This window comes from Lycium ferocissimum, chromosome 3, assembly GCF_029784015.1.
Source record: "Lycium ferocissimum isolate CSIRO_LF1 chromosome 3, AGI_CSIRO_Lferr_CH_V1, whole genome shotgun sequence".
In the NCBI taxonomy this organism is placed as follows: domain Eukaryota; kingdom Viridiplantae; phylum Streptophyta; class Magnoliopsida; order Solanales; family Solanaceae; genus Lycium; species Lycium ferocissimum.
The window spans coordinates 67,585,028-67,599,233 of NC_081344.1; the positions used below are offsets into that span (position 1 = coordinate 67,585,028).

General features: G+C 31.7%; 1 protein-coding gene across 1 annotated transcript; it reads right to left on the reverse strand.

Annotated features, from left to right (window-relative positions):
- Positions 1–682: 682 nt before the first annotated feature.
- Positions 683–2,581, reverse strand: LOC132050495 (LOB domain-containing protein 15-like). The gene is made up of 3 exons (XM_059441757.1): positions 2,426–2,581; positions 1,912–2,188; positions 683–1,232 (listed from the first exon to the last, which is right to left on the reverse strand). The coding sequence occupies exons 1-3, from the start codon at positions 2,437–2,439 to the stop codon at positions 816–818; spliced, it is 708 nt and encodes a 235-aa protein (XP_059297740.1). The 5' UTR covers positions 2,440–2,581; the 3' UTR covers positions 683–815.
- Between the last annotated feature and the right edge of the window lie 11,625 nt (positions 2,582–14,206).

The window sequence follows — 14,206 nt, forward strand, 5'->3', positions numbered from 1 at the left end:
CTGAACTCATATTTTTAACTATAATTTTCTCAGTGCTAAGAACTTGATAGGTTAGATTTCAAAAATCTAAATTCTAGATCCGTCTCTCACTAATTTGAGCTGTTATTTCCGGCAAAACCATAATGAAACTAGGGTTGGCTTTTCTTTCAAAAACTTGCAGGAAATTCCTCTTTAAGATAAAAGAAACATGTCTATGTGAAGAGTTGGTAATAACTAAAACTTAACCAGGAAAAGCAGTTAACACAAGTATATGTTCTCAAAAGAAATCATTCATCAATATATATATCAGATAATCATTTCCGCTCGAACTATATATGAAGTGGTTGAACTCGTATATTCTTACAAGTAGGTATGTGACTTAAAATTTGAAGTATTCAATTCATTTTCGACCTCTCTAAAGCAAACTACAATAACAATTCAAAGGCGGATCTAGAAGAGTTTCCATGTGTTCAATTGAACTCACAAGTTTCAATTCGAACTAATGTATACATATAGTAAAATCACATTAATTCTGCATTCATTGATTCTAGATCTTGAATTCGACTTTGTATTACTCATCAAATAATTAAACTAGTCAAAATAGGGTATATTATTGTTTGGGATGGCAATCAAGTTGGCTCCACTGGTGGTCTCATACAAAGATTGAGCTGGAGAAGGAGAAGAACAAGAAGAGACAACAACATCCGAAATAGGACTATGGATTTAATTGAACTCACAAATTTCGATTCGAACTACGTATACATATAATAAACTTACATTAGTTCTAAAATCAGTGACTCTAAATTTTGAATCCGACTCTGTATCAATCCCATAAACTAGTCAAAATAGGGTATATTATTGTTGGGAATGACACTAAAGTTGACTTCACTAGAAGGAGAAGAACAAGAAGAGACAATAACACCCAAAGACTCTTGGGGTGGTGGAGGCAGCCGCGGTGGATGGGTGGGAGTGGAAGGAGCTTGTGGCAGCTCAGCCACGTTCAGGGTGGAGCCGCCGGTGGTGGAAACCAAAGCAGCGTGAGTAGTAGATGCAATAAGAGTATTTGTTGCTTCTCTATATTTATATCTCAAAATCTCAGCCCTTGTTGCATTAAGCTCAGCTTGTAAAGATTGAACTTGTTGATTTAAAGCTGAAATTGCACCCATGCATCCATACACTGGATCCCTTAGCCTCACATTTGCTTCATACACCAAACTATTTGTTGCATCTGCTCTTTGACTTTCTGGTACTTCCTACACATTTTTCCACAAAAGCAATGGATTCAACAAATAAAACAACAGCAGCAACAATAACTATGACTTAGTTCGAAGCTAGTCAAATGAATCTAATGGATATATTTCCCTCCATCTTGACCTGCAGATTGCTTTCAATGACAACTACACCTCAGTTCAAAGTTAAATGAGATCGGTAATCCGATGCTTGATTCGAAATATGAAGATCAAAATTATATACACATACAAGTAATTTTGATCTTGTATATATGATGTAATTTTCCGACAATGGGATTCGGATGAACCTCTTGCGCCCCCTAGCTCCCCCAACCCTTGAGTCGTATATTAATCTTGTAATTTTTAGTGGCGGATCCAATAATGGGTTTCAAGTTAGACAGAACTCAATGTTTCAGGGTAAAACCCTATGTGAACGCACAAATAACAAGTAAAGGCTATAGATAGACACAGAAACTAAAGAAAAAGTCAATAGGCTAGATTGTATTATTCTTTTCTCAACTCTTTGTGTTGTATTCTTGTAATTTCTATTGCGGATCCAACAATAGATATAATTCCCAGTATTTTAGGTTCAATCCTATGTACATGTATAAAAGAAAGTATAGATAGAAGTTAGAATTCATTTGTTTAACTCAGAATCCATAACGTCTAAATTATACTGAAGCCGCCACTGTGTTTAACTTACCATGAGCAACTTAGAAACATTGCTGGCACCAAAGACTTTATGAACAGCAGCAAATTTCTGGGGTTCATGAGGGGAGAAATAAGGAGAAAAAGGACATTCCTCAGCACATTTTCTTCTCAAAAGCTTACAAGCAGCACAAGGGGTAATAGTATTCAATTTTGTGCATGAAGGCTCCAATATATGTCTCCTTCCCATAATTTGTTGCATATGTAACTTTGAAGATGCATCAATATTCTCCGTCTTTAACTTCTTCCCAATAATATCATCCAATCTCTCCCTATCCACACACACAAAAAAAAGACAGTATAGTATGTCTATTAGGCCTAAACAATTAAACAAATCAGGTAGCGACGAATAAATTCTATAGCTAAACAGAAAAATTCGTCGCTAATACTAGTTAGCGATAGTACATCACAAAATCTGTTAATTATGAGCAATTTCACGACAAAGTTCGTAACTAATTCTAGGAAAAAAATGAAAATGAAAAGAAGCAATTTTGACCATGTAAATATACCTTTCTCTGAACATGTAATAACGCTCCAGTGCTTCCTTTGATAGAAAGATGGATTTGGTAGAAGAAAAATGGAGAGAGAGAGAGAGAGGGGGAGGGGGAAGAAGTGCTTAAAAGGTAAGGCAAAGACTATAATATATGAATGAGGCCAAAAGTACGTAGGTCAATGTTCATTCACAAGATACTACCAAAATATAGCTCACCCTATGTATATCAGATCAGAGATAGAATATAGTTATGTAGAGAAGTTTATCTCCTTCTGGTTAAATTTATGTGTCATAGTTCAATTTTCCAAAGTCAAATTTTTTAATTTTGATTATAAATTTAAATATAGAATTTTTAAGTATTTTGATTTTATATTTGAAAATTATAACAACATACCTAGTGTAATTTCACAAGTGAGATCTGAGAAGGGTAGGATATTTTAAAAATTACGTGAAAAAAAATATATATTTTACAATAATTAACAATTTAAAATATTCAAAACGCATAAAAAAATAGCGGTCAAAGAAATATTTGTTTGACTCTCAAAATCTAAACTTAGCATAGAAATTTAGATGAAGTTAGTAACAAGTTGGATAAATTTATATATTAAAAAGAGCTTTAAACTGTCATATCAATTTAATCGATTATACTGCTAAATTATTACTCTATTTTTAGTTTAACATATAAAAAACAAAAGTGAATTTAAGTTCATTTTTTTTTGCTCGGATTGCCCTTCTTTTGGGGTGGTCTTTAATTTTTGTCCCTCAAATTGGTAGTCTTTAATTTTTGTCCTTCGCCTAATACCTCGAAGGGGTTTGAACTGATTTCGAAAAAAAAAAAAGGAATTTTGCAAAGGCGAATTTTGCCTTTAAAACTCTGCCTTGCATGCTTCAGGCAGAGTTTCAAACTCTACCTTTTTGAATTTTTTTTAAAAATTTTTGACTGAGCAGGGGTTCGAACCAGAAACTAAAAAATTCTAAAACGAAGCGCAAAAATTAAAGACCACCCCAAAATAAGGGCAATTCGCAAGTTCCAATATAAAGATTTTGAAATATGAGCTGTATGGTTTAATATGTGATGACAGCTAAATTATCATTTTACCGGATTACCATCTAATACTTATTATAATAATTTTACATACCTTATATGTAATTCTATTTTGTAAATATTTTTTTTACACTATCAGTAAATTTTCTTTTGAACTCTACAAAGTTACCTACCCTTCTCGATCCGATAGTATAAAAGTTTATACACATATAGAACTTATTGTTTCCATCAAGAGGCAATTAGAATGAAGAAAGAGAAGATGACCATCGCAGGTTGAAACTAAAAATAAAATATTACATTTAAAAAAAAAAAATTCCTTCCGTTTCGATCTATGAGAACCTATTGATTGAGTACGGAATTTAAAAAAAAAAAAAAAAAAAACTTTTGAACTTGTGATTTAAATGAGACACATATATATTATGTGGCTATAAAAGTCTTTTTTTTTTTTTTTTTTTTAGATAAAGATAAATCATTTTTAAATATAAAAAAAAGTTATTTTTTTTTTTGCACGGACTAAAAGTAAATAGGTTGAATTGACACACAGGTAGTATAACGAAAAGGGGAATGACAGCGTCGTCGAAGCTATCCCACGTGAGTCTAATTGCAGCTATTTGACTTTTGGAGGCCACCAACTGGGTTTTGCTCCACACGCTTATTATAGATTTATTATTTTGTCTCTCCGTGTGCAGTTGTATAATGGAAAAACAGCCTTTGTTATTATACAATTTTCTTCAACAACTATTTAGGAGCCATTAAAAGAAAAGAAATTGAATGACAAAAGAAAAATGATATGTGTGAAAGGTAATTCTGCTTCCTTGATAAGTTGACCTGAACTTATGATAAAAATTATTTGTAGTTGATGTTTATATGGATGTGTGGGTATAGTAGGAGGGATATGATTATGAACGAAGTTACACGGGGCAAGATGGAGAGGAGGTGTGTGGATATACCAGTAAGGAAGTGTGAGAGGTTGGCTATAACAGGAGTTAAGAGAGGTAGAGGTAGGCCGAAAAAGAACTGAGGAAGGTGATTAGACAGGACATGGCACAACTTCGGCTTACTGAGGACCCTAGGTAGAAATGTGTGGTGGTCGAGGATTAAGCTAGAAGGTTAGTAGGTAGCCAAGTGTTCTCCTTATTAGTAGTATTACAGTCAAACCTCTCTATAATGACAGCGTTTGTTCGAAAATTTTATGCTTGCTATAGTGAGGTGTTGTTATGTATGTATACTGGCATTTGATGTTTAGATCTCATTTAGCTGTTATAAACAAAAATACTCAAATAATTAGCTTTTTGTACTTTTTATGTTATAAACGAAAACAATATACTTGTTACTTTTAAAATCTCAATTGATTTTTGTTCTCATTAATTAAAAATTGAAAAGATTAATAATTTACTAATAAATTCATAACTAGTTGTACCATACTGTTAAAGAATTAAAATATTAGGAACATATGCATTGAAATTAATTGAGAATTTAAATAATTGTAGGTTGTTTCGTAAATTCAAGTCTCTTAGTGATGGAACGCTTGAATTGACGAAGAATTTTGTCCAAACTTTTAGCGAAAGGGAATTCAATAGCTTTCCCTTGAAGGTTGTCTAAGAGCTTAACAATTAACTCTTTTATATCACCGCAAAATATTATCACGTAATATTTGAGTATGGCTGTTATAGAGCGGTAATTTTACAAAGAGTGTACCACTATACTGAATGTCATTGTTGTTATAGGTAGAAGGGCAAAGGTGCAAATATAACTCTCAACTTTGCGATTTAGAGCAGATATACCCCTCGTTACAAAGTGGTGTATATATACCCCTACCGTTACAAAATGGTGCAAATATACCCCTGCCATTACAAAATGGTGCAAATATACCCTTTTCACTGACGGGATTTTAAAAAAAAATATTTAGGTTGTTTTTTAATTAAAAAATGTCACGTTCCTTTAAAAAAAATTCTACCCATTTTTTTTAGTAGACATACTTTTCTAAAGCCACATAATAATTTTTTTTTCTAGTGGGTCGTGTCTGGTTCGTTTAAAAAAATGGGTAGATTTATTTTTTTAAAGTCACAGAGATATTTTTTTAATTGAACCGGACCCAAAACACCAGAAAAAAAATTACCATGTGGTTTTAGAAAAATATGTCTACTTAAAAAAAATGTAGACTTTTTTTAAAGTCATGTGACATTTTTTTTAATTAAAAAATAACCTAAATAATTTTTTTTTAAAATCCCGTTAGCGAAAAGGGTATATTTGCACCAGTTTGTAACAGCAGGGGTATATTTGCACCATTTTGTAACAGCAGGGGTATATGTACACCACTTTTGTAACGACGGGTATATCTGCTCTAAATCACAAAGTTGAGGGGCATATTTGCACCTTTGCCCTAGGTAGAATCTTTGTTAAGAGAAGTAAAATATAACATGAAAAATCAATTGCGGAAAAAATCAAGCCGTTATAGTGAAATGTTGTTATAACGAATGACAATTACAGAGAGGTTTGACTTTAGTTAGTCATCGCGTAATTTTTTTTTTTCAATGTATATTACTACCTGTTGCCTCATTTGCTTTTTTACTTTGCTATTGTCATATTAATTTGTCTTTGATATCATGCTTCACATCCTTGTCTTTTCTTTTAAGCTGAGGATTTGTTGAAAATAATCTCTCTACCCCACAAAGGTAAGGACAATATCTGCATATATCTTATCTTCCCCAGACCCGACTCGTGAACAGGGGCGGCTTAACAAAGTCGGTCGCCTAAAGCAAAATTATATGAAGGGGCCTTAATTTCTTTCTAAATGTCTTTCATATATATTTTTATTTAAAGTCTATATATTTTAGTTTTTTTTTATATATAAAGTTGTTAACAACTTTTTAAAATCAATTTATTCTAGTTTTTTTTTTTCAACTGACGATATAACTAATCAGTCACATGACTAAAATTTTCTTTTGTTATTTTTTATAAAATCTTGCAACTTTTATCTTAAAATATTAATCTCTTCTTTTCTATTTTATGTGTCTTATAAGTTAGTACTATTTAGAGACTCAAACATATTTCTTTGATCATGACTTTTCAAGTACTATTTATATATTTTGAATCGTTCACTATTGTGTACTTATAATACTTTTTATATAGTTTTTAAATATAAAAACTTTATTTTCAAAAAATTGAAGATTTTATATCCGAATTGAATATTAATTAGTTTGTTCCTTGTATTCCAAAATCAAGCCATATAAATGAAATCATGAGGAGTAAATTGTTTTTCAAGAAAATTAGCCATAGCACCTACTATCAATATTATTTTTTTTTCAAAAAAGGGGACCCCAAAAATTTGGGGGCCTCAAGCCTTTGCCTTATTGGCTTTGGCTTGTATGTTTAGTGTTATTATTGTAGCCTTTACTTGTGTGCGACTACACGAATTTTTTTTTAGTATGTTGGTGTTATTGTTGTATTGTGGTTAGATATCTCCTTCAGCTTGTGTGTGGAGTATCTAGATCAGGGTCGAGTGAACGTTAGACGAAGTAACTCCGCTTCGTCGAATTTTTTTGATGAGTAGTATATGTACAATAAGTTAACAAAAAATGACTAAACATTACTAAGGACACCACTTAACGAAAATTACTTCCAGACTTGATAAATGATAAAGGTCCAGTTCGTTTCTCCACTGGATATTTAGGTTTGCAATTTTTGAAGTCTTTTAAAAATGAAGCTTGTAAGGATTGAGCGGGTAACTTTTTGTTTAAAAAATAGCTTGTAGGATTGAACCCTTGACAGGCAGTAGACCAATGGGCCAAAGTCACTTTCACTATAAATAAGCAAGAATAAAGTATCTATATTTATTACAAATTTATTTAGGGAAAAGGACACGGGTGACGCAAATACATGGTAAGTTTTCTATATATTTATGTATTTTGTTCAAATTAATCCCATCAAATACATGGGTGACAAATTGTTTCACACAAATACATGAGATTTAATATAAAATACATGGGGTTTGGGCTTAATCCATTAATTAGGTGTCAAATACATGGGTGAATAAAAAACGAAATCAATATTGAAAACCTCAAATTAATTACCAAAAAATGGCAAATTGTTACCACACAAATAATGATATTTAATATAAAATACATGGAGTTTGATTGGAAACTTCAAATACATTAGTTATGCTATCAAATACATGAGTAAATTAAAAAAAAAAAAAGAAAAAAAAGACTTTTTGTTTTCAAATTTTGAATAAGAATGCCACTAAAAGGGCTACTAAAATCTAAAATATATACGTATGTTGGAATTAATATATATACACTTTATATACAAGGGATATTATACAATTTATATACATATCCGCATCAAATACATCCGAAAAAAAATACCTTAATTTGGGAATTAATCATACATTTATTATACATAAATTATACGTTAATTATACATTTATTATACACATATTATGCAATAATGATATGATTTTTTTTTACATATACAATAGTGATACATATTGTATACTACAATGATACGGTTTCTATAATACACTTTTTTTTGTACGTATGGAATTATATATCTATACAAGATTATACAATTTATATACATATGCCGAAATTATATATACACTTTCTATACAAAAATGATACATATTATATACAAAAATGATACAATTTTCTATTCTATACGAGCGGTTTATATCACCTTTGGAATTATATATACACTTTCTATACAAAAATGATACATATTATATACAAAAATGATACATATTATATACAAAAATGATACATGCCTTAGTGATTCATATTTTATACAGTTTTTATACATTACAAATAGGTACTGATATATATTTCATACACAAATGACACATATTATATATAAAAATCGCCTCAAACATTTTTGTATTTGGGTTTTTATTTGAAAATTATCTTATTTAAGTTTTGGCTAATGGATGGGATTAGTTTAGTGGGTATAATTTGGGTTTAGAAGGACTTTGGCCACCGGGTGGAATTAGTTTCACCCGACCGGCCATATATGTCCTTTTCGCATTTATTTATTTGCTTCCTTTTTTAACTTATTGATATTGTGCTTATAAATTTTCTTGTGTACGCTATTAACCTAGACGACGTACGTGGACAGCTCGTGCAGTGCTACTCTGACGGGTTATTTGGCCCAATAAAAAATGCAAAAATTACAGCCCAATATTTTTGGGTGAACTAGTTTACAAAATAGCCAGAAATATATAGATATTATATATTTATACTTAATTATTCATAATAATATGTATACGCACACACACTAACGTATAATATACATGTACGATACATACAATGTACATATCAATGTACAAATTTTGTATATTTAAACTTCTATCGATAATTAAATTTGTCCGACGGTACATTTATGTAAGTTTTCCATAAAAAATTGGATTGATATCAAATGGCTCAATAACAAATGTATCAGATATTAATGTGTGAAATTTGCGAACTTCTGCCGGTACTCCCTCCACAAATTGAATAAGAGACCAATCAGACACATAGCTAAGTGAAACAGTGTAGCTGCCTGTACTCAACGGCGAATCTGAAGGTTGGGTTACAGGTTCACGTGAATGTAGTAGCTTTTAGTTTTGTACAAATAATTTAAAAAAAATTACCCTAAAATATCGACAAACATTTTATTGTGAACTCAATTATTATTATTATAGTATTAACTAGATATTGTCGTGTAAACTCAGACACTTTAAATCCCATATTTGCCTCTGTATTTACTTCATTAGCTGTTGGATTTTTCCTTTTTCCCTCCTAATATAAGATAAAGATTTAGCTGTTTATGGAATTGCAAAAAACAGTGGGTTAAGTGATTGAATCCAATTAGCACGGGCATGTTTAGCTTTTGCTACCTATGTTAATTTTAACTATATAAATTAAATGAAAGATAGTAATTAATACTTATCTGGGGTAGATCTGTGTGGAAAGGCAGGGAAAAAATAATCAGTAATTGACTTGAGGGGAGTGTATCGAAGTTATGATGTGAGAAGCAATGTAAGGATGAGCGTTACTCTCTGTCGTAATTTATACGATGGTTAATTTATTTGCGGAATCAAATAGCTTTTTTTACTCAATTTCAAATATAGATTCTTCGAGTATTTTATAATAAAATTTACATAAAAACTACATGAAAAATACTCTAAGCATGCATAATTAATAATTCACAAATATGAAAAGAGGTTGGAGAAAATCGTGTCTAAAAAAAAATTATTTGACTTCCCAAATAGGTCAAGTCTCATATAAATTGAGACAGATGAAGTATTTTTTTTTTTTTTTTTTTACGTGAGTTAGTCCTCTATACATTGATAGCGTGAAATAAAGTTTACACTTCAGGTCTACCGAATAGATAAATACAAATACAAATAAATATTCATGACATAATAGTTCACAACTAGAAATAGAGGTTTTTTCCCCCGACATTCAGTGGAAAAGTTATGCTATAAAACATGATTTTCCCACTTCATTCCTACCGAACCAGGTCACTGGGAAAATGTATGGTGGGAAACAGGTTCCCACTGAAACGCTGGGAAACTTCCTACTTTTTTCCATGTGAATATTTAGGATTTTCCCACCGACATTCCGTGGAAAATAGCCATTGAACACTTTTCAGTGGAAAATCAATGGGAAAATAGAGACTTTTTAGTAGTGGATGCTATATAGTCGAAATACACAAATATAATATGAATACTTTGTACTATCAATATAATCCCTCCGTCCCAAATTATTGTCATGTTTTACTTCTCGAGAGTTAAATTGACTAATCTTTAAAGGTAAATTAACCTAGATAAACTCAATATTTTACAAATTGAAATTTAGATAGTAAGAATTTATATGAAAAAATATTACTAATTACAATTTTTCTCATGTCAATTTAATAAATAATACATTTTAAAAATATTGATCAAAGTTCACATACTTTAACTCTAGAAAAGCAAAATATGACAATTGACAACTAATTTGAGAGGGAGAGGATATATAATTGAAATCATTTTTGTACATAGTTAAAACAGCGGTAAAAGTGATAAGGCCATGCTTTAAATGCAAGGCAAATACAGTAATGAACATTTCTTGTTTGACCCGTATATTTTGGCACAGAAGTCGCACTTCTGTTCTCTTGTTTCCCCAACTACTTTCGAAGTTTTAAGTTATTTTTACAAGTCTCCTTAAGCCACATTTGTGTTGGTTAAGATTAAGATGTTTGAATTTAAATACATATCTTAATATTAATATATTATATTAAGATCTAAATACTAAACAATTAAGATAGTTTGTTTCAACATCTCAATGTATATTTATCTTTATTAAAAAAACCATTGTGATAAATAAAATATTAAATTAGTCTACTATATTAATAAAATATGTTTAAAATATGACGACTGGTGATGGTGGTATCCATTGCGGACAGTATTGTCTAATGATAGTGTTGTGGAAAGTAGATAGTAGTGATGGTAGCTGTCAGTAGTGATTGATGGTGGTAGTTGGTGGAGGCGATTAATAGTTGTGGTGGATGATAGTGATAGCTAATGAAGGTGGTGGTTGACGATATACCGAGGCGGATGGAGTACTATAACTAGGGGTTCAATTGAACCCCAAACTTTCAATGCGGGGTATAAATTTATGTGTAAGCATTTACTAAAATTACAATAAACAGTAGATATCAACTAATAGCTTTAGAAATATAATAGTTCAAAGCTAAATATTTTAAAAGGTTGAGCCCCTAGAGTTTAAATCCTAGATCCGCCTCTGACGATATATAGTGGTGATGATGATAGTGATTGTCCATATATAGTGATTAGTAGATGTTGTGGTAAGGGTGGTTCATGGTGATGATTGTAAATGGTGGCTAATGGTGGTGATGGTTGATTGTGGGGTTTGACAACAATAGTGGTTATGGCTGAGGACGGTGAATGTGCATCGGTGGTGGATGGTGGTAGTAGTTGATAATGGTGACTTGGTGAGCAACATTGGTGGTAGTTGATAATGGTGGGCGATGGCGACAACAGTGAATTGATGGAATTAGTGAACTACCACTTTAGAAATCTTTGAATATACATCTTAATGATATTTAGACTTTGTTACAGATTTTAACCATTCAGATTTATTCAGACTCATTAAGTGGATGTATTATGTTAAAAAAAATGCACTTAATGGTTAAGATTTGAATGATTAAGATTCAGACCTTAAAATAAACAATTTTAATGACTGAGATCTGATGATTAAGATTAAAATTTTCATTAAGTGCAAATAAATGAGGCCTTAAAATATAAGATTTATAATCTTAAAAATAAAACAGATTATCTACTATAAATAAAGGCAACCTAATATGTTATGGTATAAAGTTTCTTACACTAATGACCAATAGCGGAACCACATGTATATATTGACTCCCCTTGACTTCTTCGTGGGTTTACTCCTTTATATTTTGACACCCTTAGTGAAAATATTGACCCCTCTACTATCCACGATGTGTATAACTTAAAATACCACTTGAGGTTTATGAATTAAATCTCTGTTACACTAAATTTCTAGTTTTCTCCAAAAAAAAAAAAAAAAAAAACTGAACTTTTGGTTCTTTTGCGTGTGCTTAGCATTGTTACTAGTTGAAATTAATAGTGCAAGACATTAAAATGAACTACAAGAACAGTACACGAACGGAGATCAACTGATTAGAAAACAGTTCAGTAAATTGCAGAAAAGGAAATGATGTACAAGAGTAGAGAGAACATTTTCTAGTAGATTGTATTGATTGAATTGTGTTACAAAGTGATAGAATACACTTTATATAGTCTACTAACCTCCCTAAACTAATCTACTAACTCGTAACCACTTCTGGAGGGAAACTGGTGTATAATTAACTTTTGGACAGTTAGTTATACTCATAACAATTTAAGTATACCAGTTGTATACAAACTGTATATTTGTGCATTCTTTTATTATTCTACACTCCCCCTCAAACTAGGTGGAGGGAAGATGTTTAATACACCTAGTTTGGACATAAGATATTCATATTGAACCCTGCTGAGTCCCTTAGTGAGGATATCTGCAGGCTGATCTTTGGTTGGCATATATTAAGTTGCAATCAGTCCTTGTTGCAGTTTTTCTCTTATAAAATGACCGTCTATTTCTATGTGTTTGGTCCTTTCATGATTTGCAGCTATCTGGATAGCTGCTTTACTATCAGTATGGATGTTTATAGGCAAATCCACTTCTGCATTTACTTCCTTAAGTAATCCAACAAGCCAAACTAGTTCAGATACTGTTGTTGCCATGCTTTTGTACTCAGCTTCAGCTGAGCTTCTGGAGACAGTTATTCTTAGCTTTTCAAGATATAATAGAATCACCAATCTTCACAATGAAACCAGTTACAGATTTTCTAGTTAGGGGACAAGCTGCCCAATCAGCATCACAATATCTTTGAAATTGTGTCACTTGATTTACTAGATAACAAGATGCCTTGTCCTAGTTGCTTTTTTACATACCTTACAATTCTAAAAGCTGCTTCAAGATGTGATGCTTTAGGTTGTTGTAAAAATTGGCTCAAATTTGTACTCCAAATGCAATATTTGGTCTAGTCGCTTGCCTATCAGTCTTTGATACTGAGCTTGATCAGTTAAAGGATCATCTGGGACCTGGTTTTCCTTTACTTTGAGTATATGATCATCATAATGCTTTGATGTCAATTTTACATTAATATCAATTGGTGTCCCAACTGGTTTGGCTGCTGATAATCCAACTTCTGAGATGAGTTCTAATGCATATTTTCTCTAATGCATAGTGATGCCTTTATCTGATCTAGCAAACTCTATTCCAAAGAAGTATTTCAATTCTCCCAAGTCTTTCATTTTGAAAGCTTTCTTTAATTCAAGCTTGGTTTCTTCAATTAGGCTAAGAGTACTATTGCCTGTGTCAACATGTCATCAACATATACTAAAACTAAGATTATTCCTTGAGCAGTTTTCTTGATAAACAAGGAATGATCATGTTGACTTTGGTGAAACTGTAACTTGACCAATGCTTCTGAGAGTTTGGCATTCCACTCTCTTGGAGCTTGTTTTCGACCATAGAGGGATTTGACTAGTCTACATACCTTCTCCCCCTGACTAGCAAATCCCTGTGGCATAGTCATGTAAATCTCATTATGCAAGTCACCTTGCAAAAATGCATTGTATACATCCATCTGATGTATAAACCATTTTCTAGATACAACTAGTTCTAGGATGGTTCTAACAGTAACCATTTTAACTACTGGAGAGAATGTCTCTTGATAATATATGCCTTCTTTTTTACTGTATCCTTTAGCAACTAGTCTAGCTTTGAACTTTTCAACCTCATCTGATGCCTTGTATTTAATCTTATATATCCATTTGCAACCAATTGGTACTTTGCCTTTTGGTAGTTTAACCACCTCCCAAGTGTGGTTGGTTTCCAAGGCTTGTATCTTAGCTTTCATGGCTTCCATCCATTTAGGATCTTTACTAGCCTCAGCAAATGATTTAGGTTCTGTTAATGTTGAAGTAGCTGATATATAAGCTTGATACTTAGGTGATATATGCTCATAGCTAATGTAGTTAGCTAATGGATATAGTACATCTGTATGGACATTTAAGGTGACAAAGTCTTCCATCTGTACTGGTGGATGCTTTCCTCTACTTGACTTTCTTGTGTCTTGAACTAGTTCTGTATTGTTGATGTTTTGTACAAGCTCATAGTTATTGATATCTTGTGGTAACTC